The 25,870-nt window shown below is 37.6% G+C and overlaps 1 protein-coding gene across 1 annotated transcript in view; it reads right to left on the reverse strand.

Moving 5' to 3' along the window:
* LOC150079084 (uncharacterized) overlaps positions 1-25,870 on the reverse strand; it is a 160,064-nt gene that overhangs the window by 67,179 nt on the left and 67,015 nt on the right. Inside the window, exon 3 of the mRNA XM_090382944.1 lies at positions 22,916-23,044. Coding sequence (XP_090239070.1) covers positions 22,916-23,044 — 129 coding nt within the window. The remainder of the gene's footprint in view (positions 1-22,915; positions 23,045-25,870) is intronic.

A 25,870-nucleotide genomic window follows, 5' to 3' on the forward strand; every position in this document is an offset into this window, starting at 1 on the left:
ATCATCAGTTGGTCCCACGTATAGAATTTAAATACTGTCTCAGACCACCGTAGTCACCTTTATGAAAGCAAAAACCCTTCCCTTTTCCCCTGATGGTAGTTACCTCTTTGAGTAAATTCCACTTCAGCACACTGTGATCACTGCCACCTAGTGGTTCCTTTATCTGCAGATTCCTAATGCAGAAGCATCACTACTGATAATCAGATCTAGAGTATTACTCCCTCTAGTTGCCTTCCGAACATGCTGATGTAAAAAAACAATCATCCAATAAATCCATAAAAGCCTTGCTAGTGTGTGAGTGACCAACCCACAAATTCCAGTCAGTATCTGGGAAATTAAAATCCCCCATTATAAGACTCTCTGATTTACTGGCCCACTCTATTTCCCTGTACAGTTTCTTATTATACTCATCAGAATCATTAGGCCTATAACACACTCCTACTCTCAATTTTGATCTCCCAATGCTTATGTCATACCAAACTGACTCGACACTGCACTGTCCAGCGATGTTGACTGGCTTCACTTCCTTGGATTTTATGTGTTTCTTAACTAATAACATAACCCCTCCTCCCTTCCTATCCTGTCTATCCTTCCTGTACATGTTGTACTCCCCAAATTCCAGTTCTGCATTCCTTATATCTGTGTGACACCACGTCTCTGATATCCCAACTATATCTGCCTTTGATGTTTTGAGCAATACCTCAAATTCATCAAATTTATTTACCAAACTCCTAGCATTGGTGTGTACACAAGTATACATGCACCTGTTCCTATTATTAGCTACCCTAACACAACCCATGTGTTTACTTGTACCGCAATGACTCCGTATTAAATTTTATATTATTATTATTATAATAATATAAAATTTAATTCCTCCTTATTATTATAATATTAAAGACTGAGTCATAAATAAACTTATGACTGAGTCTTTAATATTATGATTATCAGAGGTGATTATATATATTTATGCTTATCAGGTCAAGATTTGCATTATTGCCAAGTATGTATGATAAAATTAAAGGTTCCTGAATGTTGAATTGTGTACAAAAACTGGAATTCTGCTGGCTCACATCTGGTGAGTATGGGCTTGGCACATCCAGGGTCCTGAGCTGGATATCATCATTCTTCTCTTTCTTGGTGATTGCTTTCTACTTCTGACTCCATCTCTCTCTCAGGATAACTCGGGAAATTTTTTTTGGCTGGTGCAGCATAAACCTCAGGCTTCCTTGCACCATATGGCTAATAATAATAATAATTGAGGACATACTATGAGGATATGTCTGATAGTTAATTGGGATTGACAGTAAGAACATTGAGGAGAGTTTTTCCTCATAAGCAAAAAGAGATTAGTTATATAGGAATGACTGATTCATAGTCTTGCCAAAATGACTTCTCACTTTCTTTTCCTGACACTAGAAGTCCACAGCCGAGGTTCTTTTTAAAACTGAAATAGTTTAAAACTGAGAGTTTGAAGGACAGGGTGGATGCCCTCGAAAGATCTAAATTGAGGGGCCCATCAGGCTCTCAGCTGCCCAACTCAACGCCAGAGCTCACTCCTGGGCATCAGGCAACACAGCGGCAATCTCCAAAGCAGAATGCGCTGGTCCCAAAGGAACTAGTTATTGTTGGTGACTCTATTTTCAGGGAGACGGGGAATATATTTTGTAAAAAGGATAGGTGGAACAGGACCAGGGTATGTCTGCCAGGGGCAAAGGTTGATGACGTTGTAGAGCGGATATCATCTTTCAAGGGCACAAAAGGTGATATAGTTGTACACGTTGGCACTAATGATATTAAGAGTAGGAGACCGGCGGAATTACTCAACAAGTACAGGTCACTCTTGAAAAAAAGCCGTGAAATAGGGTTGAATTTGAAAGTGTCTGCAATTCTGCCCAGACACGATAGGAGGGAGTACATGATGAGAGCCTTGTCGATCAATTCGGCCCTGGAAAGATTGTGCAAGGCTCAAGGGGTAGAATTTTTTTCAGCCTGGACTGTACTTGTTAACAGGAGAGATTGCTTCTACAGGGATGGGATACACTTAAATAGAAAGGGTGCAAGAATATTTGCTGATGCTATCGAGGCAGTGTTAGGTGGGTCGGAAAACTGCTAGTTTGGGGGGATACAAAGACTAATAGTTTAATAGTAACCGCAGGCAGAGGTGAAGGTGATTCTTGCACAACTTCTATTAGAATAAGAAGCGACCTGGAGCGAGGGGTGTTGGGGGTTTCAGGGACGGATGGCAGTCATCATGGAATAGTTGGGTATATGGGATGTGTTGGGGTAACAAGGAATAGGCATAGGAGCATGTATGCTTGCATGTATACCAATGCTAGAAGTATAGTAAATAAATTTGATGAATTTGACGTGTTGGTCAAGACATCAAAGGCGGATATTGTTGGGATATCAGAGACGTGGTGTCACACAGATATAAGGAATGCTGAACTGGAATTTGGGGAGTACAATGTGTACAGAAAGGATAGACAGGACAGAAAGGGAGGGGGTGTTATGCTGTTAATTAAGAAAAACATAAAATCAAAGGAAGTGCACCCAGTTAATATAGATGAACAGTGCTCTGTTGAGTCAGTTTGGTGTGAGATAAGCACTGCGAAAGGAAAAATAAGAGTGGGAGTGTGTTATAGGCCTAATGACTTGAATGAGTACAATGAACAATTGTACAGAGAAATAGAGTGGGACAGTAAATCAGAATGTCTTATAATGGGGGATTTTAACTTCCCAGATATTGACTGGAACTTGTGGGTTGGTCACTCACACACTAGTCAGACTTTTGTGGAGTTATTGGATGATTGTTTTCTGCAGCAGCATGTTCGAGAGGCAACCAGAGAAAGTAACACTCTTGATCTGGTTATCAGCAGTGATCATTCGTGTATTAAGAATTTGCAGATAAAGGAACCACTAGGTGGCAGTGATCACAGTGTGCTGAAGTGGGATTTACTCAAAGAGGTAACTACCGTCAGGGGTAAAGGAAAGGGTTTTTGCTTCCGTAAAGGGGAGTACAGTGGTCTCAGACAGTTTTTAAATTCTGTACAGTGGGACCAACTGACCATGTTACCAACAGTAAATTCTAAGTGGGAAGCATTCAAGGAATTAATCGTGGAAGCTACTAGACTTTATATACCGATTAAGAAATACCGTTCAAGGTTTAGGCCTAAATGGTTATCAAATGAACTAATGAGACTCGTGACAGAGAAGAAAAATGCATGGGATGCATATAAATTATCAGGTGACGCAGAAGCCTGTGGCAGATATAAGCTAGTCTGTAATCAGGTCACAAAGGAGGTTCGGCAGGCGAAGGCGGATTACGAGAAATCTTTGGCAAAAGATGCTAAGAAAAACAGCAAGGATTTCTTTACTTATATAAACTCTAAAAGGAAGGGGATTAATATGATTGGTCCACTTGACATCGATGGTTCGACTGTTGATGATCCTGCTCAGATAGCAAACAAACTGAATGAGTATTTTGCATCTACATTCACACGTGAGGAATTATTACAATTTGAAAATGGAAGAAGGTTATCAAATTGTAGCAGTGTGCTTAATGATTTTGTAATAACTGAGAGCAAAGTGGAGGAGAAATTGTTGAAGTTAAACATAAGAAAGGCACCTGGGGTGGATGGGATCTATCCAGTTATTTTAAAGGAGGCGACAAAGCAACTAAGCAAACCCTTAGCCATAATTATGAGAGCATCCTTGGACTCAGGGGAGGTTCCCACGGACTGGAGATGTGCAAATGTGTCCCCAATTCACAAAGGTGGATCAAAGGGTGACACGAGTAATTACAGACCAGTTAGTTTAACTTCTGTTCCGGGTAAAATAATGGAGTCGCTGGTTAAAGATGCATTGCAGGATCATCTAGACAAGACTGCAGCAATAATTCAAACACAGCATGGGTTTGTTAAGGGAAAGTCTTGTCTGACAAATTTGATTGCTTATTATGATGTGGTCACAAAGGAACTGGATGCAAAAAATAATTTTGATATCATATACTTGGATTTCAGGAAAGCTTTTGACACTGTTGCGCATGGAAGACTACTGTACAAATTGGAGCAGAATGGTATTAAGGGTAAATTGCTACAATGGATAAAAGGATGGTTAAGTGGGAGAAGACAGAGGGTGGTAATCAATGGGTGCTGCTCTTCGTGGACTAATGTTATTAGTGGAGTCCCACAGGGTTCGGTGTTGGGTCCACTGTTGTTTTGTGTATTTATCAATGATATTGATGAAGGTATATCAGGCTTAATGTCGAAGTTTGCAGATGATACAAAGGTTGGCAGGGTTGTTAATGACAGTAATGGCAGTGTGCTACTGCAACAGGATCTAGATAATTTGGGCAGATGGGCTAAGAAGTGGCAACTGAAGTTCAACCTTGACAAATGCAAAGTACTGCATATGGGTAGAAGTAATCCCAGAGAAACGTACCAACTGTGTGGTACTACACTTAAGGTGGTAGAAAATGAAAAAGACCTGGGAGTAATTGTGCAGTCAGATATGAAGTTTTCTGAGCAGTGCAGACAAGCTGCTAGGGCGGGTCATGGGGTTTTGTCAATGATATATAGGAATTTTGCTAGCAGGGAAAAAGAGGTGATTGTCCCTCTGTATAAGGCAATGGTCAGGCCACGCCTTGAGTACTGCGTACAGGTCTGGAGGCCTCATTTTAGGAAGGATGTAGATTTGCTTGAGCGTGTACAGAGAAGAGCAACACGATTGGTGAGGGGAATGAAGGGATTCTCTTACCAAGAGAGGCTTAAGTTCTGCAAATTGCAGTGGCTGGAGACTAGGCACCTGCGCGGTGATCTGATTGAGGTCTATAAGGCCTTGAATGGGTTGAGCACGCTGAATTCTGATGGGATCCTTCCACTTGTTCAGATTACGAACCTACGGGGACATAAGTTCAAATTAAGAAAGGACAGATGTAGAATAGATGTGCGGAAATTTGCCTTTAGCTAGCGGGTGGTTAATTGCTGGAACAAACTTCCATCTGTCGTTGTAGAAGTTGATAGGTTAAATAAATTTAAGGAGGAACTGGACAGGCATTTGGAGGGAATGGTGTGATTTTTTTTTTTTTTTTTTTTGGCTGATGCTGCATAAGCTCCTACACTTGCTTTCTTGCATCATGTGCCACTACTACTACTACTACTACTACTTGTGTTTGCCACAATTCATACCATTAATTCCTACATTCTGTTTTAATAGCATGTAGGAATCAATGCATTTATAATCAGTGTATGGAACTTTCAGATGGCAGAATGATCCACTATCGGGATGTTTAGCAGCATGATACGCACGTTCATTACCTGAGATGCCAACATGACCAGGGATCCAGCAGAAGGTGACCATCTGGTTGGATGTTTCATATTGATATAAACGAGATCGGATGTGTTTGAGATTGGAATGTCGGGGAGAAGTAACAGACTGAATGGCAGAACCGAACTTAAGGAATCAGTGTATATCACAGCTCGCTTGAATTGCTGCTTGGTTATATTATCTAGGGCTAGTTTTATTGCATACAGTTCTGCGGTGTAGATACTGCATTCTGTAAGAAGAGAAACAGCTATTGAGAAGATAGAACAAATGGCTGCAGCACCTACAGCTTCATCTATTTTGTTATATTATCTAGGGCTAGTTTTATTGCATACAGTTCTGCGGTGTAAATACTGCATTCTGTAAGAAGAGAAACAGCTATTAAGAAGATAGAACAAATGGCTGCAGCACCTACAGCTTCCTCTGTTTTCGAGCCATCAGTATAAATATGCAGTTTCTCTGAGTTTTCTAAGGTGTGGGCTTCATGTAGCTGTCGAAATTTGTTGTTGTTTGACAGGGAGCCTTTTCTCCATCTCAGAAAGAAATTATCACAATGAGGTGAGAATTGAATCTAGGGATATTCAGGAGGAGCAACATCTTCAAGGATATGCTGGAAGTTAATATTCCAACTAAGCATCAGCTCTTGTAATCTAAGACTGGCAGGGTGGTTTCATTAGGTTTATTATGGTATAGCATTACACACTGAGGGTCAAACAGGTATTCCAGCTAGGATGAGATGTAATACTTTTAATTTTTGCAGCATAGCTACATAGTAACAATTTTCGTCTGAGGTGCAGTGGGGGTTCATTTGCCTCAATATACAGGCTGTGGACTGGAGATGTTTAGAAAGCTCCCATGACTATCCTTGGGGCACTATGTTGAATAGTATTCAGACATAACATGGAACTGAGTCATAGACAGGTGATCCGTAATCTGGGATCGAATTAAAGTTTTATAAAGATATGAGACGGAGTGTCTATCGGCACCCCAGGAGTTAGCAGAGACAGCTCTTAAGATATTTAATTTCTTTAGACAGACCGTCCTTAGGTAGGCTATATGAGTAGAAAAGCTAAGTTTGTTATCTAGATATAAACCCAAGAAACGAAAATTGTTGGTAAGAGGAATTGGGTTGTTTTTTAAATATATTTCAGGATCTGGATGTAATTTTCATATTGTACAGAAATGAATTGCAGTAGATTTATTTTCTGCTAAGGAATATCCATTCTGTTGCCTTTCAATGGCATTCATAGTTTGTGACTGACAAGAGATAGAGGTCATTGGCAAACATGTATGATTCTACTGTTTTTGTTATGTCTCATATCATATTAGTAATTCTTATTGTGAATAATGTTGAGCTTAGGATGAAACCCTGCGGTACACCCTCCCTTGTTCAAATGTTTTGGATACACTGTTCATATATCTGACCTGAAACGTTCTGTAGTGTAGGAAGTTTTGTATAAATTGGGGTAACTGCCGCCTCAAACCACAAAAGAATGAAGGTTCTGGAGGACACCATATTGCCAAGTGGTATCAAAGGCTTTCTGAATATCGAGGTTGACCATAACCAGATGTTGTCTCCTTACAAAAGCATTGTGGATGTTTGCTTCTGTTTTGATCATTACATCTAAGGTTGAGCAGTCCTTCCGAAATCCATACTTGTTTCCAGAAGCCATGTTAGCCGACTGTGAACCAATTTTTTAAAGACTTTGCTTAAACAGCTAGTCAGTGAAATAGGCCTGTATGTGGGATGGTATGATCCTTACCTGGCTTTGGAAAAGCTAGTACAATTGAGTGATGCCAAGAGTGTGGATAACAATTTTCTAGAAATATTTGGTTGTAGAAATTCAACAGGGAATTTATTGCTTTGTTACTTAATTTTTTTAGCATTATATAGCAAACTCCATCTGGACCAGCAGCAGTACTAGATTTTTTATTTAGAGACTCCAAAAGTTCCTTTAAAGTGAATGGCTAATTGTATGGGTGTGATACCCTAGTAGAAAAGTTTATTTTTGTTTTTCAGCAGATGCCTTAATTTTTTGAAAGGTTTTGCTGTATGTGGACACCGCTAATATACTGACAAATAACTCTCAGCTAATGTGTTTGCTTTTTCTGTTGGAGCGGATAATTCCTGCTCTTTCCAGTTTAGAATTGAGGCTGGAGACTGCACGTATTTATCATTAAGTGTTTAGATTTTTTTCCAGATGAGTCGGTTGTCCATGTCTTTGTTAATGGTGGAAGCAAAACTTATCCAGGCGTCTTTCTTTGTGTTTCTTCTTATTTGGCAGAATTTGGCCTTGAGTCTTTAAAGTTAATAAGATTAGTAGTTGTAGGGAATTTGCAAAATAAATTCCAAGCTCTATTTTTTGTCTGTTTAGCAATTGTGCATTCCTGATTCCACCAGTAACTGCTGTGTTTGCGTTTCCCAGGCAGAGATTTAGGTATTGCAGAATTTGCGGCTTGTAATATCTGATTGGTGACAATATCTATCGGCTGGAACTGGACTATCTCATCATCAAACTGGATTTGGAAGGCATATTCATGCTGGCTTGCCTTACAGAATTTCCAACTGGATCGGTGCAATGGGGACAAGTTTACTTGTGCTTGAATATTGCAAATAATCAGTAAATGATCACTGTTTAGTGGGTTATCAAGTACTTTCCACTCCATACTGGCATATATGGAAGGAGAACAGATTGAAAAGTCTATTGCAGTTATGGAGCCTGTAGAAAAATGGATATAGGTAGATTTGTCAGTGTTTAACAAGGTAAGGTTATGGGATTCTATTATTTTACCCCATTTGCCAATTGCTGGAGATCCCCAGAGTGGATAATGAGCATTGAAATCACCCAGTAAACAGAATGGAGATGGCAGCTGATCTACTAGGTTTTCTAAGTCATCTGAGGAGAAAGAGAAATTAGGAGGGAGATATATAGAAGCTACTGTAAGGTTGACACCAATTACAATACGCACTGCCACTACTTCAAAAGGAGTCTGAAGAGAAACATGCTTGGATGGAATGTTTTTTCTGACAATGATTGCTACCCCTCCATGGGCTGCCTTGTCAATACTCCTATCTCATCTAAAGATTGTATAATTTTTGACAGAAGGACACAATTGTGAATTTAAGTTTCCTGTAGGGGTATGCCAGCTGGTTCATACTGATTGATCAGATCCTGCAAATCATCTTTTGTACTCCGAAAGCCTCTGCAATTCCACTGAAGGATTTTTTTCCATTATGTGGTTTTGTGTGTTGTTTTTGGTTCTGACAGTTTTTTGCTTGTAGTTTTCTTGAATTGATCTAATTTTATTTTGTCTTTCTTCGGAACGATGGGGCAGGAAACATCCATATCATCAGTAGCATGTAATTCTAAAATGGCATCATCTAAATTATGATGTTCATCGAAGTCCGTTCCGGTTGAGAGTGATAATTGCGGTTTCATGGTTTCTGTCACTTTTGGTTTAATTGTTAAGCAAATATGGGTTGGTATGGTAATTGGGGTTTTACTGGCTTGTTCACTTGTTTATTTTGGCGCCTCTGTAGCCAGCTGGACAAGAGCAGCAGTGCATAGCACACACTTCTTGATTAGACTGGGGTTCGAGCCCTTGACCACCAAATACGGAGGATGCGAAAGGTCAGGGAATGACCACCGTATATCCCCGGAGCAATATGGCCTTAGTTGCTAATGCTCCTAAAAACCAAATAACAACAACAACTTGTTTATTGTGTAGGACACTGTTTTGAAATAGCATTAGTATTACTAGAGGCATATGATGCAAGAAAATAAGCTTATGCGGCATCAGCCAAAATAAAAAAAAAAAAAAAAAACACGCTCCCATTTCACCCCTCCGTTTGTTCCAAGTAACTGTCCAGCTCAGCCTTAAATTTAATTAGGCTATCAACTTACACAACAAAGGATGGAAGTCTGTTCCACCAACCAACCACCCGCTGGCTAAAGGCACATCTATCCTACATCTGTCTTTCCTCAATTTGAATTTATGCCCTCTCAAATGATTATTCTGAGCAAGAGGAGGAATTCCATCAGCATTGAGCATGCTCAAACCATTCAAGGCTTTATACACCTCAATCAGATCACCTCGCAGGTGCCTAGTCTCCAGACACTGTAATTTGCAAAAATTTAAGCCTTTCTTTGTAAGAGCAACCCTTTCTTCCTATCATTAGTTCACTAATCTTGTTGCTATTCTCTGTACTCATTCCAACAGCTCTACATCTTTCTTAAAATGAGGCCTCCAGACCTGTATACAATACTCAAGGTGTGGCCTGACCATTGCCTTATATAAGGGGATAATCACCTCCTTATCCCTGCTTAAAAAATTTCTGTATATCACTGACAAGACACTATGAGCTACTCTTGCAGACTGTCTGCACTGTTCAGAAAACTTCATATCTGTCTGCACAATTACCCTCAGGTCATTTTTGTTCTCTACCACTGTCAGTGTAGTACCACAGAGTTGATACATCACTCTGAGGTTGCTACTTCCCATATGTAGTACTTAACATTTGTCAATATTAAACTTCATTTGCCACCTCTCAGTCCATCTGCTCAACTTTTCTAGATCCTGTTGCAGCAGCGTACTGTCATTAGTGTCCTTAACAACCATGCCAACCTTCGTATCGTCTGCAAACTTGGGCATTAAGCTTGATATACCATCATCAATATCATTTATAAATACAGAAAACAACAATGGACCCAATACTGAACCCTGAGTGACTCCACTAATAACATTAGTCCATGATGAACAGTGTCCATTGATTACCACTCTCTATCTTCTTCTCCTTAACCATCCCTTTATCCACAGCAGCAATTTGCCTCCAATGGCACACTGCTCCAATTTGTGCAGCAGTCTTCCATGTGCAAAAGTGTCAAAAGCCTTTCTAAGATCCAAATATATGATATCAAAGTTATTACCTGCATCCAGTTCCTTTGTGACCATATCATAGTATTCAATCAAATTGGTCAGGCAAGACTTTCCCTTAACAAAACCATGCTGTGTTCGAGCTATAACTGAAGCCTTGTCTAGATGATCCTGCAGTGCTTCTTTAACCAGTGCCTCCATTAATTTTCCTGGAACAGAAGTTAAAGTAACAGGTCTATAATTACTTGTGCTGCCCTTTGATCCTCCTTTGTGAATTGGAGTCACATTTGCACATCTCCAGTTCATTTGTACCTCTCCTGAGTCCAAAGAAGCTCTCATAATTATGGCTAAGGGTTTGCTTACTTCCTTTGCTGCCTCTTTTAATATAACTGGATAGATCCAAACCACCCTGGGTGCCTTTTTTTATGTTTATTTTCAACAATTTCTCCTCCACTTTCCTCTCAGTTATTACAAAATCATCCAGCTCACTGCCAGAGTTTAACTCACCTCTGGCATTCCCCTCCCTGAATAACTTCTCATGGGTGAATGCAGATGCAAAATACTCATTTAGTTTGTTAGCCACCTGAGCAGGATCATCAACAGTTGAACCATCAATATCTAGTGTACTAATCTGATTCATCCCTTTCCTTCTTGAGTTTAAATAGGTAAAGAACTCTTTTCTGTTTTTCTTTGCATCCTTTGCCAAGGATTTCTCATAATCTGCCTTTGCCTGCCTAATCTCCTTTGTGACTTGGTTACAGACCAACTTATATCTATCATTGGCTTCCATGTCACCCATTAATTTGTATGTATCCCATGCATTTTTCTTCTCTGCCATATGTCTCATTAGTTCATCTGACAACCATTTAGGCCTGAACCTTGAACAATATTTCTTGGTTGGTATGTAAAGCCTGGTAGCTTCCAAGATTAGTTCCTTGAATGCTTCTCATTTTGAATTTGCTGTTGGTAACATCATCAGTTGGTCCCACTGTATAGAATTTAAATACTGTCTCAGACCATCATAGTCGCCTTTACAAAAGCAAAAACCCTTCCCTTTACCTCTGATGATAGTTACCTCCTTGAGTAAATCCCACTATAGCACACTGTGATCACTGCCACCTAGTGGTTCCTTTATCTGCAGATTCTTAATGCATGAAGAATCACTACTGATAATCAGATCAAGAGTATTACTCCTAGTTGCCTCCCGAACATGCTGATGTAGAAAACAATCATCCAATAAATCCACAAAAGCGTTGCTAGTGTGTGAGTGACCAACCCAAAAATTCCAGTCAATATCTGGGACTCTCTGATTTACTGGCCCACTCTATTTCCCTGTACAGTTTCTTATTATACTCATCAGAGTCATTAGGCCTATAACACACTCCTCTCAATTTTGATCTCCCAATGCTTATGTCACACCAAACTGACTCAACACTGCACTGTCCAGCAATGTTGACTGGTTTCACTTCCTTGGATTTTATGTGTTTCTTAACTAATAGTATAACCTCTCCTCCCTTCCTATCTTGTCTATCCTTCCTGTACACATTGTACTCCCCAAATTCCAGTTCTGCATTCCTTATCTTTGTGACACCACATCTCTGATATCCCAACATTATCTACCTTATGTTCTGAGCAATACCTCGAATTCATCAAATTTATTTACCAAACTCCTAGCATTGGTGTACATGCAAGTACACATGCACCCGTTCCTATTCTTAGCTACCCTAACACAACCCATGTGTTTACTTGTACCCCAATGACTCCCAGCAGTCTCTGAAATATCCTGCATCTTATTTTCCAAGCTGCTGCTCATTCCAATAGAAGCAGTGCAAGAATCACTTTCACCTCTGCCAGTGGCTACTGTTAATCTATTAGTCCTTGTATCCCCCAAGCTAGCAGTTTTCCCATCCATCTAACACTGCCTCGATAGCATCAGCAAATATTCTTGCAGCCTTTCTATTTAAGTGTATCCCATCCCTGTAGAAGCAGTCTCTCCTGTTAACAAGTACAGACCAGGCTGAAAAAATCTACCCCTCGAGCTTCGCACAATCTTTCCAGGGCCGAATCGATCAACAAGGCTCTCATCATATACTCCCTCCTATCGTGTCTGGGCAAAATTGTAGATACTTTCAAATTGAACCCTAACTCATGGCTTTTTTTCAAAATTGACCTATACTTGTGTAATTCTGCCGGTCCCCTACTCTTCCTACTCTTAATATCATTAGTGCACTTTGTCTCTGTTTTAATTATCTGTCTCCTTGCCTCTGAGTAAGTCACTTTATTTTCTACTTTATATTTCTGAATTTTTTTTTCCCTTGCTTCCATAGCTCACACATTTTTGAGAAAGTCGGGTGGTTACCCTTACAGTTTGGGCAATGCAGGGTGGTAATGGTGCAGTCAGATTGGTTATGATCCTTTAAACCACAGTTCAGACATATTGCCTCACCTCGACATCCAGTTTGTGAGTGTCCATATTTTTGGCATTTGTAGCACCTGATGGGATTCAGAATGTATAGTCAGACACACCAATGTAGGTAGCCTGCTTTCACAGATGACGGTAAGTTAGGTGTGCTAAAAATAAGAATTATGCTCCTTGTTGGAACCAGAACCAGAGTACTATCTTTTCAGGTCATAATTCTTCTTGCTTGGATGACTTTTTGATCGTGTGATTGGACAATTTCCTCCTCTGATACAAGTAATAAGACCCATTCTGTTATAACTCCCTTGGAGGAGTTTAAGGTGGCATGGGAAGAAACTTTTATTGGGTGTCATCCAAACGTTGTGAGCTTTAACAGCTTCGCAGAATGTTGAGGTTGAGTAGTCTGCATCAAAAGATCACCTAACTGATTTAGGCGAACCTGCAGCAGACTCAATGCATTTCTGCACAAGAAAGGGTAATAATTTACTCAGTGGCTGATCTGATAGAGAATGCAAAATGAGGAAAACTGGTATCTCCTCTTGAGGGGTTGTTTTCAACCTCTTTGGTTGAGAATAGTCATTATCGGTGTCATTTGTCACAAGTGTTGAGCTCAATGGCTCTAAAGATGGAAACATGTTGTTATCCATCTGTGCTCCTTTCAGCCCTGGGAGAGTGGATTTCTTCTCCCAGATTACCGGCCCTGCCACAGGAAAGCAGGAGCAGTGCTGTTAGAGTGACCAAGCTGTATAAACATTAGTGTTAGTTTAAAGAAAAAAAAAAGAAAGGCGATTTTCCTTTCTTAAACTTGCTTACAATTTGTAAGACTAAGTTTTTTATTGATCAAAGAACATAAAAGAACTATTCAAACTGAAGAACTGTGGCTTTAAGTAAACGCTCTTGAATCACTCAGAAAATCACTTGATCACTATAACGCTTGGCACCCGGGGTCAGAAAAAGTAATGGGTGGGGATATGCTGTATGAAGTAATGAAATTTTTGAAGATGGCAAAAACATGGTAAGAATATACTGAGGTCCTTGGCATAACGTGGCCTTGACAATTCCCCCCCCCCCCCACATACTCACTGCTTGGACTTCCTCCAGTCACTATCTGGCAGAGTAGAGGCAGCAAGATTATACACTAGCTGATCTGGAATCCTCCTAGAGAGTTATCAATAGGTTTGGTCCGGTGTACTAACTAGCGGCCGGCCTGCGAACACCATTTTAGAGCTGTACCCTTGAAATGTAAGGAAGTTTGGATCTCACCATGGTATTCATCATAACCTCAAAAGACATTAATCATACTGCATGATGGAAAAGATGGGGGAGGGTTGACCAGAACTTTGGTCTGGAGACTAAACATGGGTTCCATCATTTTAAGCCTCCAATAAGTAAAGTTCAGGTATTGCACTGGTTGATGAGAGTCATCTACCACCTAGTATTGCCTGGTAACACAAAGGAGAGGATTCCTCCATGTGGTGTGGGCACCACACCTTGATCCATGCTTACGTTGGTTCACACCTGGGTGGTCACCCACAGTGTGCTTGTGCATGGGGGTTATACTCAGGATTACTAACAGTCTCACCATCATGAAGCTGCAAGCAGAGGAATTGGCTGTCAGAGACCATCCAGACTTCACCGAAATTATGTTCATTTGACTTGCGTGTCAACCGAATATCAGTTCCATCCACGTTTTAGACTCCCAGGTAGCAAGCAAAGCTTGTCTGGCATATCTGAGAGAATGTCTGTGACAGCCTCAAGGACCCAGTGGTGATATTTATAGAATAGGTAGTAAAATAAAAATACTGTTCTGTTCTGTTATGATTTTATTTTAATTCACAATTTTAATTCCAGCAAATTCTTTCAAGTTTAAAGAAAAGATTTATAAAGCTTTGAGTTGCTGAAGACTCAGGTTATAAAATATAATCTTTTTTTGCTGATAACATCTTTTCTTTGTTTACTTTTATTAATTTACATTCATGATTTTTGTTTGCCAATATATAATTTAAATTTAATATAAGACAAGAAAACTATTGGAGGGTATGGTCGGGTGATGTGGGAAATTTTTGTTTTGGCTGATACTGTATAAGAGTGCTTTCTTGCATCATTTGTCACTACTAATACTAATAAATTGTGAGCTTAAAATCCACATCAACAATTAGTTTCATATGCTATAAAATTCTAATATAATTTTCATAAACAACTAACATGGTAGTTCAGTTCCTATAAAATCTCGTGTAGTGCGAAACCATGTTATATGGGTCTAAGAACCAGTACAAAAAGGAGGCTACATTCCAAAAGCTTAAAATTTAAATTTAAGTTAAATTTCAATTTAAAACTTAAATTTTATTAAAAATAGCAATAACTGAACAAGCGTGTTACAAACTGTGCTACATATGCTTATCTGTTGCAGAATATCTTCACCTGAGCTTTCTTCTGCAGCATTTAGATTTCGTGTATCTTCTGCTCTGTTTAAAAAATCAGTAATCTGGGTTTGCTTGCTTATGCTTGATAGATCTTTGTAAATTTCATGGTATGGAGCTAAGCATTTTTGAAGCTCCCTTTTGAACTTTGTGCTCCTTTCAGTTGAAGAATCTGCATTAAAAAAATAAGATTCTAATTTCTCAGCTAAGTTTATGCTTTCCCGTAAGCTTTTTAGTGTAAAATTTGGAACTTCAGAATTTTCAACTGCGCTATCATCCTCTGATTGATCTGGTTTACCTCCGATGCCATTTTCACCAGCCCCTTTTTCTACCAATCAATCTTGAACATCTTCCATAGTCATATCAACTTAGCAAGTTCTACTATTGTACCAATTCTGTTTTCTGCCGGTTTGACCATATTTTCTGAATAAACTGATTCTGGCCATTTTAATGGGATCCATGTTTTACTGCTATCATCGATTCAAATACTAAGTGCTTTTTCGATTTTCTTAATTATTGGTGCTCAGGGATGAGCTGTCATATTTGTGAAAATGAAAGATTCTGCAGCAACAACAGTTCTAATTTTCTATTCATTTTTCTTTATGGTCCAGATTGTTGCTTCATTTAAATTCAAACGTTTTGCTATGTATGATACCTTTTCCCCTTTTTTAAGACTATCCAAAATTTGTATCTTTGATTCTAGAGAAACAAAGTTTCTTTTGAGTGGTGCTTTTTTACTTTCCTTAGGCATAATTTATGGCTAGAATTAAATTCACAAGAAAGAAATTATTCCAATATGGTTCTTAAGAACAAAGTTTAGTAATACATACCCGGAAAAATTTATAAACGATCAAATAAAAATGAAAATAACCTTATAAAAACGTCAAAAGTCATGAATTGCACACTTCGAAGTCACAATTTTCTCAAACAAGCACAAGTTCAAAAGCACAGAACCTAACACGGGGATTTTACATAATGACTAAAGAGTCAGCATCGGGGATTAACAAAAAAGAATGGAAATGTTGATTGTTTGGTTGGTTTTTTTTTTTTTTTTTTTTTTTTTTTAGGAGCAGTAGCAACTAAGGCCATATTGCTTCGGGATATGCGGTGGTCATTCCTTGACCTTTCCGCATCCTCCGTATTTGGTGGTTACGGGCTCAAACCCGGTCTAATCAAGAAGCGTGTGCTGCGCACTGCTGCTCCTTCCCACCTGGCTACGGAGGCACTGGAAATGTTGAAAAATTACATCCAACATAATAGCAGGGTCCCCCCCTTGTTCCTGCACAAAAGCTCAAACTACTGTGTTATGCAAGGTTTGCCGAAATTCTCTAACTGTATTATATACAAAGGTGGTGGCATCTCCGTAGCCATGTGGTCAGGAGCGGCAGTGCGTAGCAAACGCTTCTTGATTAGACTGGGGTTGGAGCCCATGACCACCAAATATGCAGGATGCAGAAAGGTCAGGGAATGACCACCGCATATTCCCGGAGCAATGTGGCCTTAGTTGCTAATGCTCTGCAAAAAAAAAACAAAAACAAATAAAAAAATAAAACGAGGGTGGTTCAATAAAGAATCACCCTGACCTAGCTGCAGAGGTGCTATGCACTGCTGCTCCTGCCCACGGAGGTGCCGAAGGAAACAAGAAGTTTGATGGTGCAAGATCAGGTGAGTAGCCTGGATGGGGCAGTATTTCATATACACAAGTGCCTGCTTGTGTTTTTTTTTTTTTTTTATGAAAACCCCAAACACGAAAGGTATCAAAACCTATAGTACTTAGTACCGTGCATGGGTTGGAGGAGAAGTATGGGGGGAGGGGGAGGGGGATGCCGGAAACTTTGCTCTAGAGACTAAACATGGGTTTCACCACTTCAAGCCTCCAATAAGCAAAGTGGTGGTATTTCAACGGTTGATGAAAGTCATCTACCACTTACTTTGTTGCAATGTCAGAAGTGTGAACTGGGGAATTGTCTTGAAGCATTCTCACACCTTTGGACAGCATGCCATGCCTACATGCTTTGATTTTCTCCCATAATTTTGTGAGTAAATTGGCATAACAGGTCCCTGTAATTGTTCTACCTTTTGGCAGGTTTTTTTTTTTTGTTAGTTGTTGGCGCATCGGCTTCTGTGGCCATATTGCACCTCCCAAGGTTTTTGTGTTTTCTACTCTGATCCAAGACCGAGGCAGGATTTGAACCCGCAACCTTTGGGTTGCCAAGCAGGCTCTTTACCCACCCGGCTAGCCTGGTCGGCCTCTTGGCAGGTAATCAATCATTATTACGCCTTTCTCATCCCAAAACACTGTTGGCAAGATCTGTCCTGCTGACGCCTGGACCCTTGCTTTCTTGGAGGGGGGGAACCATGATGTCTCCATTCCATGGACTGCCTTTTACTTTCAGTGTCGAAATGGGATATCCAACTTTCATCCTGAGTGATTAGACGAGAGAAAAAGCATTCCTCATTTTTTTGGCACAGGGCTAACAATTCTTGTGATTTCTGTTGTCGATCAGCTTTCTGAAAACCAGTCAATAATCGGGTAATCCATCTTGCACTCAATTTCCATAAATGGAATTGTTCACGAAGGGCTGTTTCAACAGAGCCCACACTAATCATCACCTCCTGGGACAATTCATGCACAGATATCCGGCCATCTTCCATGATTAATGACTCCACTTTTTTGACTGTGCTGTCATCAATGGCTGAATGGGGACGACCTGGAATGGACTCAGATTCTACCGATGTCCGACCACACCTAAACTGTCTATGCCAGTGCTTTCCAATGGTAGGCGCATCCGTAGCCAGGTGGGAAGGAGCAGCAGTGCGTAGCATACGCTTCTTGATTAGACCGGGGTTCGAGCCTGTCACCACCAAATACGGAACATGCGGAAAGGTCAGGGAATGACCACCGCACCGGAGCAATATGGCCTTAGTTGCTAATGCTCCTAAAAACCAAATAACAACAACAAATAACAACAGCTTTCCAATGCCACAGGATGGGGCTTCATCCTTATATATAGCAGTCATCTCCTTGTGGATTTATTTAGGAGATTTCCCCTTCAAGAACAGATATCAGATTACAGCTCTGGCTTCAACTTTGTCCATGATGCTACTTTGTCACACATTCAGCTCTGTAAGAGAAAAACAAATTAAGACACGGGGCTGAAATTTTACACCTTTAGTACAGAGATATGTATGATGCTACACACAAAACATCATGACTCTGTGATATGTGGAAGTAGGCAAGGGAGGGCGATTCTTTATTGAACCACCCTCGTAAGTATTGTGTTGTGTGAAGATTGCAGCAATTTATCAATCATGTTATAGCAAAATTGTGTTGTAGAAGTACCGTGTCATATGGGGGTTGCCTGTACTTGGAAATATTTTGCAAAACAATAGGCTCTTAGTAGTTGCATAAAAAGGAATTGAATGTGCTTTTAGGCATTAATGATTTAGGGCATTTCATTGGACTTTGGGTTAGAAATATTAATGCTTCTTTCCCCCCATTACATCATATGACCCATTCAAAATAAGTAATGCATTTTGTATTAAAATTTATTGGTCAACAAATTTTATTGACAGCATCATCGTATTGAAAAACCCTTACTTGAATAATTCCCTCTTTTTTTGCAGAATAGACATCTAACACAAGTATATAATATACCAAAGTATATTCAACACACAATTTAGTTGCAGTTTCACTATAATCCTCAGGAGATTTTAAATTAGTGATTCTTTTATTATTTATATCATACACATTTTCTTTACGGATAATACATTTTCTATTTGCTAAACTGATTTGTATTTCAGGAAAGCTTTTGATACTGCTGACGATTCTTGAAGGGAACAAAAAGGTGATCTTACCAAGAACGGCTTTGGTTCTGCAAATTGCAGCATCTGGAGACTAGGCACCAGTGAGATGATCTGATTGAGTTGTTTAAGGCTTTGAATGCATTGACAAAAGTCAACGCTGATAGTATTTTTCCTTTTGCTCAGACTACAAATGAGAGGACATAAATTCAAATTGAAGAAGGATGGTTGCAAGATGGATGTGTGGAAGTTTGCCTTCAGCCAGAAGGTTTTTGACTGTTGTTCCAACTATTGTTGTGGAAGTGGGTAGTTTGAATAAATTCAAGGAAGAATTAGAAAAATTATTGGAGAGGATGGACAGGTGATGTGCCAAGTTTTATTTATTTTTAATGACAAGGGGCGTTTTTTTATTATTTTTTATTTTTGGCTAATGCTTTATAAGCTGGCTTTCTTGCATCATCTGCCACTAGTAACACTAATAATGATGGCCTTCTCCAAAGATCTCCATTATCAATTTATTCAATCCCTAATACTTTTATATCCTTCTCAAAGTTAGTACTTTTATCTCACAGTTCATTGTTTAGAATTTCTAATTTTTTTTACTTGTCACTTCATTATTAGTATCTAACTACTACTTTTTTAACTGTCTGATAAGCTTCGAGGTTTAATTTCACATTATTAATTGCTTTTTAAAAGAATCTTTATTATTTTTTATTTAATTCTTAATAGATATAATTTCTGGCCGTTTTCTTTTACATAAAATTCAACATTTAACTTACGGTAATCAATATTATTATTTGTGAAGTGAAACTGATATAATTCTTAAGTTCATTATCTAATTTTTCAATGTCTTCTTTAAGACTGATTAAGTCATTTTGTAAGAGTGAATTTTCTTTTTGCAATATGATTAACTTTCTCTACATATATTTTAGTGGTTGAGTCATCATGTTCTGGATCTTTAAGATTTTTTAATGCTTGTTATCGATAGCGTATAAGGCCTTGAATGGGTTGAGTAAGCTCAATGCTGATGGGATTCTTTCTTTTGCTCAGATTAAGAACCTGAGAGGGCATAGATTCAAATGTAGGAAAGACAGTCGTAAAATAGATGTGCAGAAATCTGCCTTTAGCCAGCAGATAGTTGATTGCTGTAACAGACTTCCATCTCTTGTTGTGGAAGTTGATAGGTGAAATAAATTTAAGGCTGAGCAGGACAGGCATTTGGAATGAATGGATAGGTGAAATGGGAGGGTTTTTTTTGGCTGATGCTGCATAAGCTTGCTTTCTTGCATCATATGCCTCAAACTAATGGCTAATGCTAATGATAATAAAATTGACATTTTCGGGTAACTTGAATCCTATACCAGAGGTCCTTTTCACCTTTAGTAGTTTTTGATTTTTCAGCAACCAACTTATCATATGGATTCATTTAGCAGTGCCTAAATTTATTTTATATTTTAAGTTCTGTCCATCAATTACTTTATCTATAAAAAAAACAAGTTTTAATGTTTTTTTAACAGTGTTAGTAAATAATTTCATAAACTCGTCATTATTTAATTATAATAGCATGTTCATTCCTAATCTTTGACATTTATTACAAATATCACTGTTTTTACATTTTTGAATTTTGACAGTATTGTCATTTTCTTCTGGTTCTTAGCTGTAATTTCTACGATGTTGATGGAGCATATTTTTGTTTAGCTTTATGAAAATTTTCTGTATTCTCTTTAACTATTTACAAAATACATTTCTTTTGTGATATTTTTGAGTTAGTAATTCTGTGAAAAACACTCCACATCTCTATAGCCCTAGATCCAATGCTGAAGAAAACTTGTAATGGCTGTGTTTTAGAACTTGCTTTGATGGAATATTTTCTAGTCATCTGATCAAACCAAGGGCAGTCTTACATAGTCAAAATCTAGGTGATTACTTGGATTTGACTATACTGGTTCGATGCTCCCCATTCCCTAAGGATTTGTGGAGGGGGGACACTGATTTCATGGTTCACATAGAGGTGTGAGCTTCTGGCAGCTACTCAAGGGCTACAGCTGGATAAATAACATATATGCCATATTTTCTTGAATTGTAAAATTTTTTACAATCAGTTTTTTTTTTTTTTTCTGATATTAACACAGATGTAAGTAAAGTACTTAGAATTCATTCCTAGAAAATGTTATTTTCTACTTTTCCTTGATAACTTATGAATGAGCAATCACATAATGTTATCCATAACATTAATATTAGTAAAATAATAAGAGAAGTTTACCTCAATGTAGTACGTAGAACACTTCTGTATGATACCCTCCAGAAATTAAAACGGAAAAAACGAAAAAAATCGACAACTTACCGGTACATTAAAGTAAAATATAAATAATTAAATAATCAATTTAACACAATTCAAAATCAATTTAAAACAATTAAAGATCAAATTAATGCAATTAAAAGAATCTAATGAAAAAATTCAAAACAATTTTCCTTCCTAACGTGTCTGTTTTTTATTTCTGAGGCCTGTGCTTCCAGTCGCAAATCTATGGAGGTCTTCAATACAGACCAATCGTTAGATTCTTTTAATTGTGTTAATTTGATTTTTAATTGTTTTAAATTGATTTTGAATTGTGTTAAATTGATTATTTAATTATTTATATTTTACTTTAATGTACCGGTAAGTTGTCGATTTTTTCGTTTTTTCCGTTTTAATTTCTGGAGGGTATCATACGGAAGTGTTCTACGTACTATATTGAGGTAAACTCCTCTTATTATTTTACTAATATTATTATCAACATAGAACATATTGAGTATTACAGCTCTGATTCATACTACCATAACATTAATATAGAATAAATAATTATGTTTTATAATATGCTGGATTTGGATGGAGAGATCATAACTTAGTGGAAAAAGTAACAAAAACTTGACTGCAATCTGGAAGAAAAATATACTTTGCATACAATAAAAGACACTTTGCAAAATCTTCTAGGAAACCTGGAAAAAGCTGCTAATACATGCATCATTATATATTCATCAAAATATTCTGGCATTAGGAGGGTAGTCAAAAGTAATAACTAATAAGGAAGAGTCTGTATGCTAAATAAATTCCAGCAAAAAGTATTTAATGCAAGTGCTATACCAGTGGTTTTCAACCAGGGTGCCGCAACATTCCAGGAGTATCACGTAATTTGGGTTTAAGTTACTTAAACTTATTATTATTTTTTAATTTATATGTTTATTTCATTATAAAAAGATGTACAGTATCTTTTTAATTTTGTGGTGATCTATAATTGATATTTACTCAGTATCTTTATATAAAGAATAAAATTATATACTGTATATATATAATTTGTATTACGAAATGTAATTTTTATAATTATTGCAAGAAATATCATATAACATATCTATATTTTTAATATTATGTATATATATATATATGTCCAAGTATGAAAAAGCAAATAGTAAATTTTATAATAAATATAAATATTATAATAAATATTAAATAGTCACATAACCAATTAATGCCATCTAAGACAATTAAACATTACATCGGTCTGTATAAATATGAATATGAGTTAAGTTAATAGTGGTAAGAGTTTTTAAAGGTAAAAAATGATATACTAGCTTATCAGGTAAACCAAAAACCATTGCGGGTACCCAACGTGACCTGGAAAAAATATAAATATATGCCATGACATAAGCAATAAATTATAAAAATATAAAAAACTACCATTAAAATTGTGATACATGATACATTGAAAGGGTTAGCCCTCGAAAAAGTCCCTTTCAATGTATCTCATTGCCATAATTAACATTTTAATGGTAGTTTTTTTATATTTTTATAATTTATTGCTTATGTCATGGCATATATTTATATTTTTTCCAGGTCACGTTGGGTACCCGCAATGGTTTTTGGTTTATCTGATAAGCTAGTATATCATTTTTTACCTTTAAAAACTCTTACCACTATTAACTTAACTCATATTCATATATATATATATGGATATATACAGAGAGAGAGAGAGAGAGAGAAATTTCAAAATCATTGATGCTAATGGCATATTGAAAATTGATAACTAAAACAACATACCCTGTATTCATTTTCATTTGACTGATCACAATCAGATCTTTCCAATGGTTCATCATCACCACTACCACAATTGTCTTTATCTAAATTTATATTATTAGGAAGTGTATGAGCTAATCCATCTGGCCATACCTAAAAATAGAAAAATATTTAAGTTAGTATTAGTATTAATGGAGGGAAACTGATAACAAGGCAGGTTGGTTTAGTTAGCACCAGCCTTGGAAAAACTGACCTACTTTCAACCAGGTATCCATAATTCATGTTAAACTTAAAATAGGTTCATGTTCTACAAGATTAGGTGTTAAGTTGTGCCAACAGTTAATGACCCCTTCAATTAAAATAAAATATTCTAGTATCCAGCCTACAATTATCCTTCCTTAATTTAAGCATATGTCCTCTAGTCTTGCCAGCTGGGAACAAGAAAAAAAAATCCATATTCTTTCTGAGCCTTAAAATGACCTGTTTGCCTAAAAGACATTTTCTAATATCCAGTCTACAAATATAACATACTTAATTTAAGTGTGCACTGCGAAGTTTTAGAGATCTTCAAGTACCGTGTTAATAGACTAGTAAAGGATAGCGAATGCTTAGAAAGCGGTACTCACCTTGAATTAATCTGCGATGGCTTACTTAGGCAGCGTGGTTAATATTTAGGTTGAATTGTTAAATTGAATAAAATTAAAGGGGGGGAAGTAGGTAAGTGTTTACTGAGTTAAAATAGGCGCAAGGAAACAGAAGCATACACATCCAATCCTTGGTTGTCATTGAAGTAAAGAAGCAAAAGAATTAGTGAAAACTAAATAGGTGAATACGGTGAAGCCAATAGTCATTACAGGGACTTTCGTTGGTTAAAACGTCTTCAGTTGGCAATGTGTGGAGAGTGAACACGCATGGTATTTAAGAAATAAATTATACTCTCAAGATGCCTTTTTTGATCATTAAGTTACACAAAACTGACCATCCTTTAAGACCAATTGTTTCATACAGCAAATCAGCTTTCGCTAATTTATCCTCCTTTCTGGTCAAAATTATAACCCCTCTTACTAAATTTTCCACATTCAAGATCAATAACACCAATCAAGCTTTTCAAAAAATCAATAATATTACAATATCCGATACAGACATCTTAGCTTCCTATGACGTCAATTCTCTCTACACTAATGTTCATATTCCATTTACTTTACAAGCCTTATGCAAGTTTTTAGAAACAGACGATACCTTAACAAAACGTACCTCCCTTTCTATAGACCATATTCTTGAGCTCACCACCGTTCTATTAGAAGCAAGATTTTTTAGATTTAACAAAAAAATTTTCCAACAAATATTTGGCTTACCGATGGGCCTAGGCATTTTGGCTCCATTGTCCGAAATTTACCTAGCCGCCATTGAGAGCCAAATCCTACATCCCTTTCCGCCTGAACTAAAACTATACATGCGCTACGCCGACGACATTCTTGTAATAGGCAACAGATCCATCATTGATAACCTCTTCGTAACACTCAACTCTATACACAACAGACTTAAATTCACCCTTGAAATTGGACAAAACAATCAGATAAATTTTCTCAATCTCACTATCTATATAACAGGCACAAAATTAAATACGAACATTTTCAGAAAAAATACAAACACCGGTAAATACCTACATTTTGCCTCTCATCACCCCATAAACACTAAAAAAGCAGTTTTATATAATCCAATTCATAACGCACTAAAGTACAGCTCCTCACCAACCGACCTTTACAATGAAATCCAATATCTCACTGACAAATTTATATCCAGAGGTTACCCCCACCAACTTATTTTAAACACAATCTCCATTGCTAAAAACAAAATTAAACTTAACAATCAAACCAGAGATTGAACCAACAATAAAACAAACATCTGCATAGTCCTCCCTTATCACAATGAACTCGTAGGACAGTTCCGCCGTCTATTTAACAACACTGATATCTCCCTTGTTTTTTCCACCTACAAATTAGGATCCTTCTTCTGTGTCTTTATAGGCACACAAATATCCTACAAACAACCTCAATAATATAATATACCTCATTAATTGTCAACCAAACTGTAATACATGTTACATCAGAAGTATCACTACCAAATTTGGCTCATCAAAAACATCCAACACCCGTGCATACTATCATTTCCATAGTCTCATGTCTAACCAATCTGTTACAGAACTTACAACTCATGCCCAGACCCCCCCCCCCCACATTGACTCTGCCATTTCCACCATTAAACTAAAATCCAGCTACAGAATACTTCAATATGAAGCCCTAGATATTGAATGGAACCGGCACCACTCAAACCTTAAAATTCTAAATTCCAAACTCCCCTTCAATCTTTCCCCAATTTGGAACCTCTCGCGATTAAAGTTCCCACATGTCAAAAAAGGCATCTTGAGAGTATAATTTATTTCTTAAATACCATGCGTGTTCACTCTCCACACAATGTCAACCGAAGACGTTTTAACCAACGAAAGTCCCTGTAACGACTATTGGCTTCACCGTATTCACCTATTTAGTTTTCAATTATTTTTTTGCTTCTTTATTTCAATGACAACCAAGGATTGGATGTGTACGTTTCTGTTTCCTTGCACCTATTTTAACTCAGTCAACACTTACCTACTTCTCCCCTTTTAATTTTATTCAATTTAACAACTCAACCTAAATATTAACCACGCTGCCTAAGTAAGTCATCGCAGATTAATTCAAGGTGAGTACCGCTTTCTAAGCATTCGCTATCCTTTACTAGTGTATGCACTGTAGTTTGTGCCATGTGAAGGCGGGAGACATCCCTAATATTTATTTTACTCAAATCTTTCAGAGCACTTATATAATTCAATCAAGTCCCACACAGATGTCTGGTATTCTGAAATTTCGCAACCCACAAAACTGAAGTCTCTGCCTCTACAGAGATACTTTTTTATACTAATAACTAACTCTATTGTCCTTA

The sequence above is a fragment of the Mastigoproctus giganteus genome, chromosome 10 (genome assembly GCF_048544385.1).
Source record: "Mastigoproctus giganteus isolate SK-2022 chromosome 10, ASM4854438v1, whole genome shotgun sequence".
Classification (NCBI taxonomy): Eukaryota; Metazoa; Arthropoda; class Arachnida; order Uropygi; family Thelyphonidae; genus Mastigoproctus; species Mastigoproctus giganteus.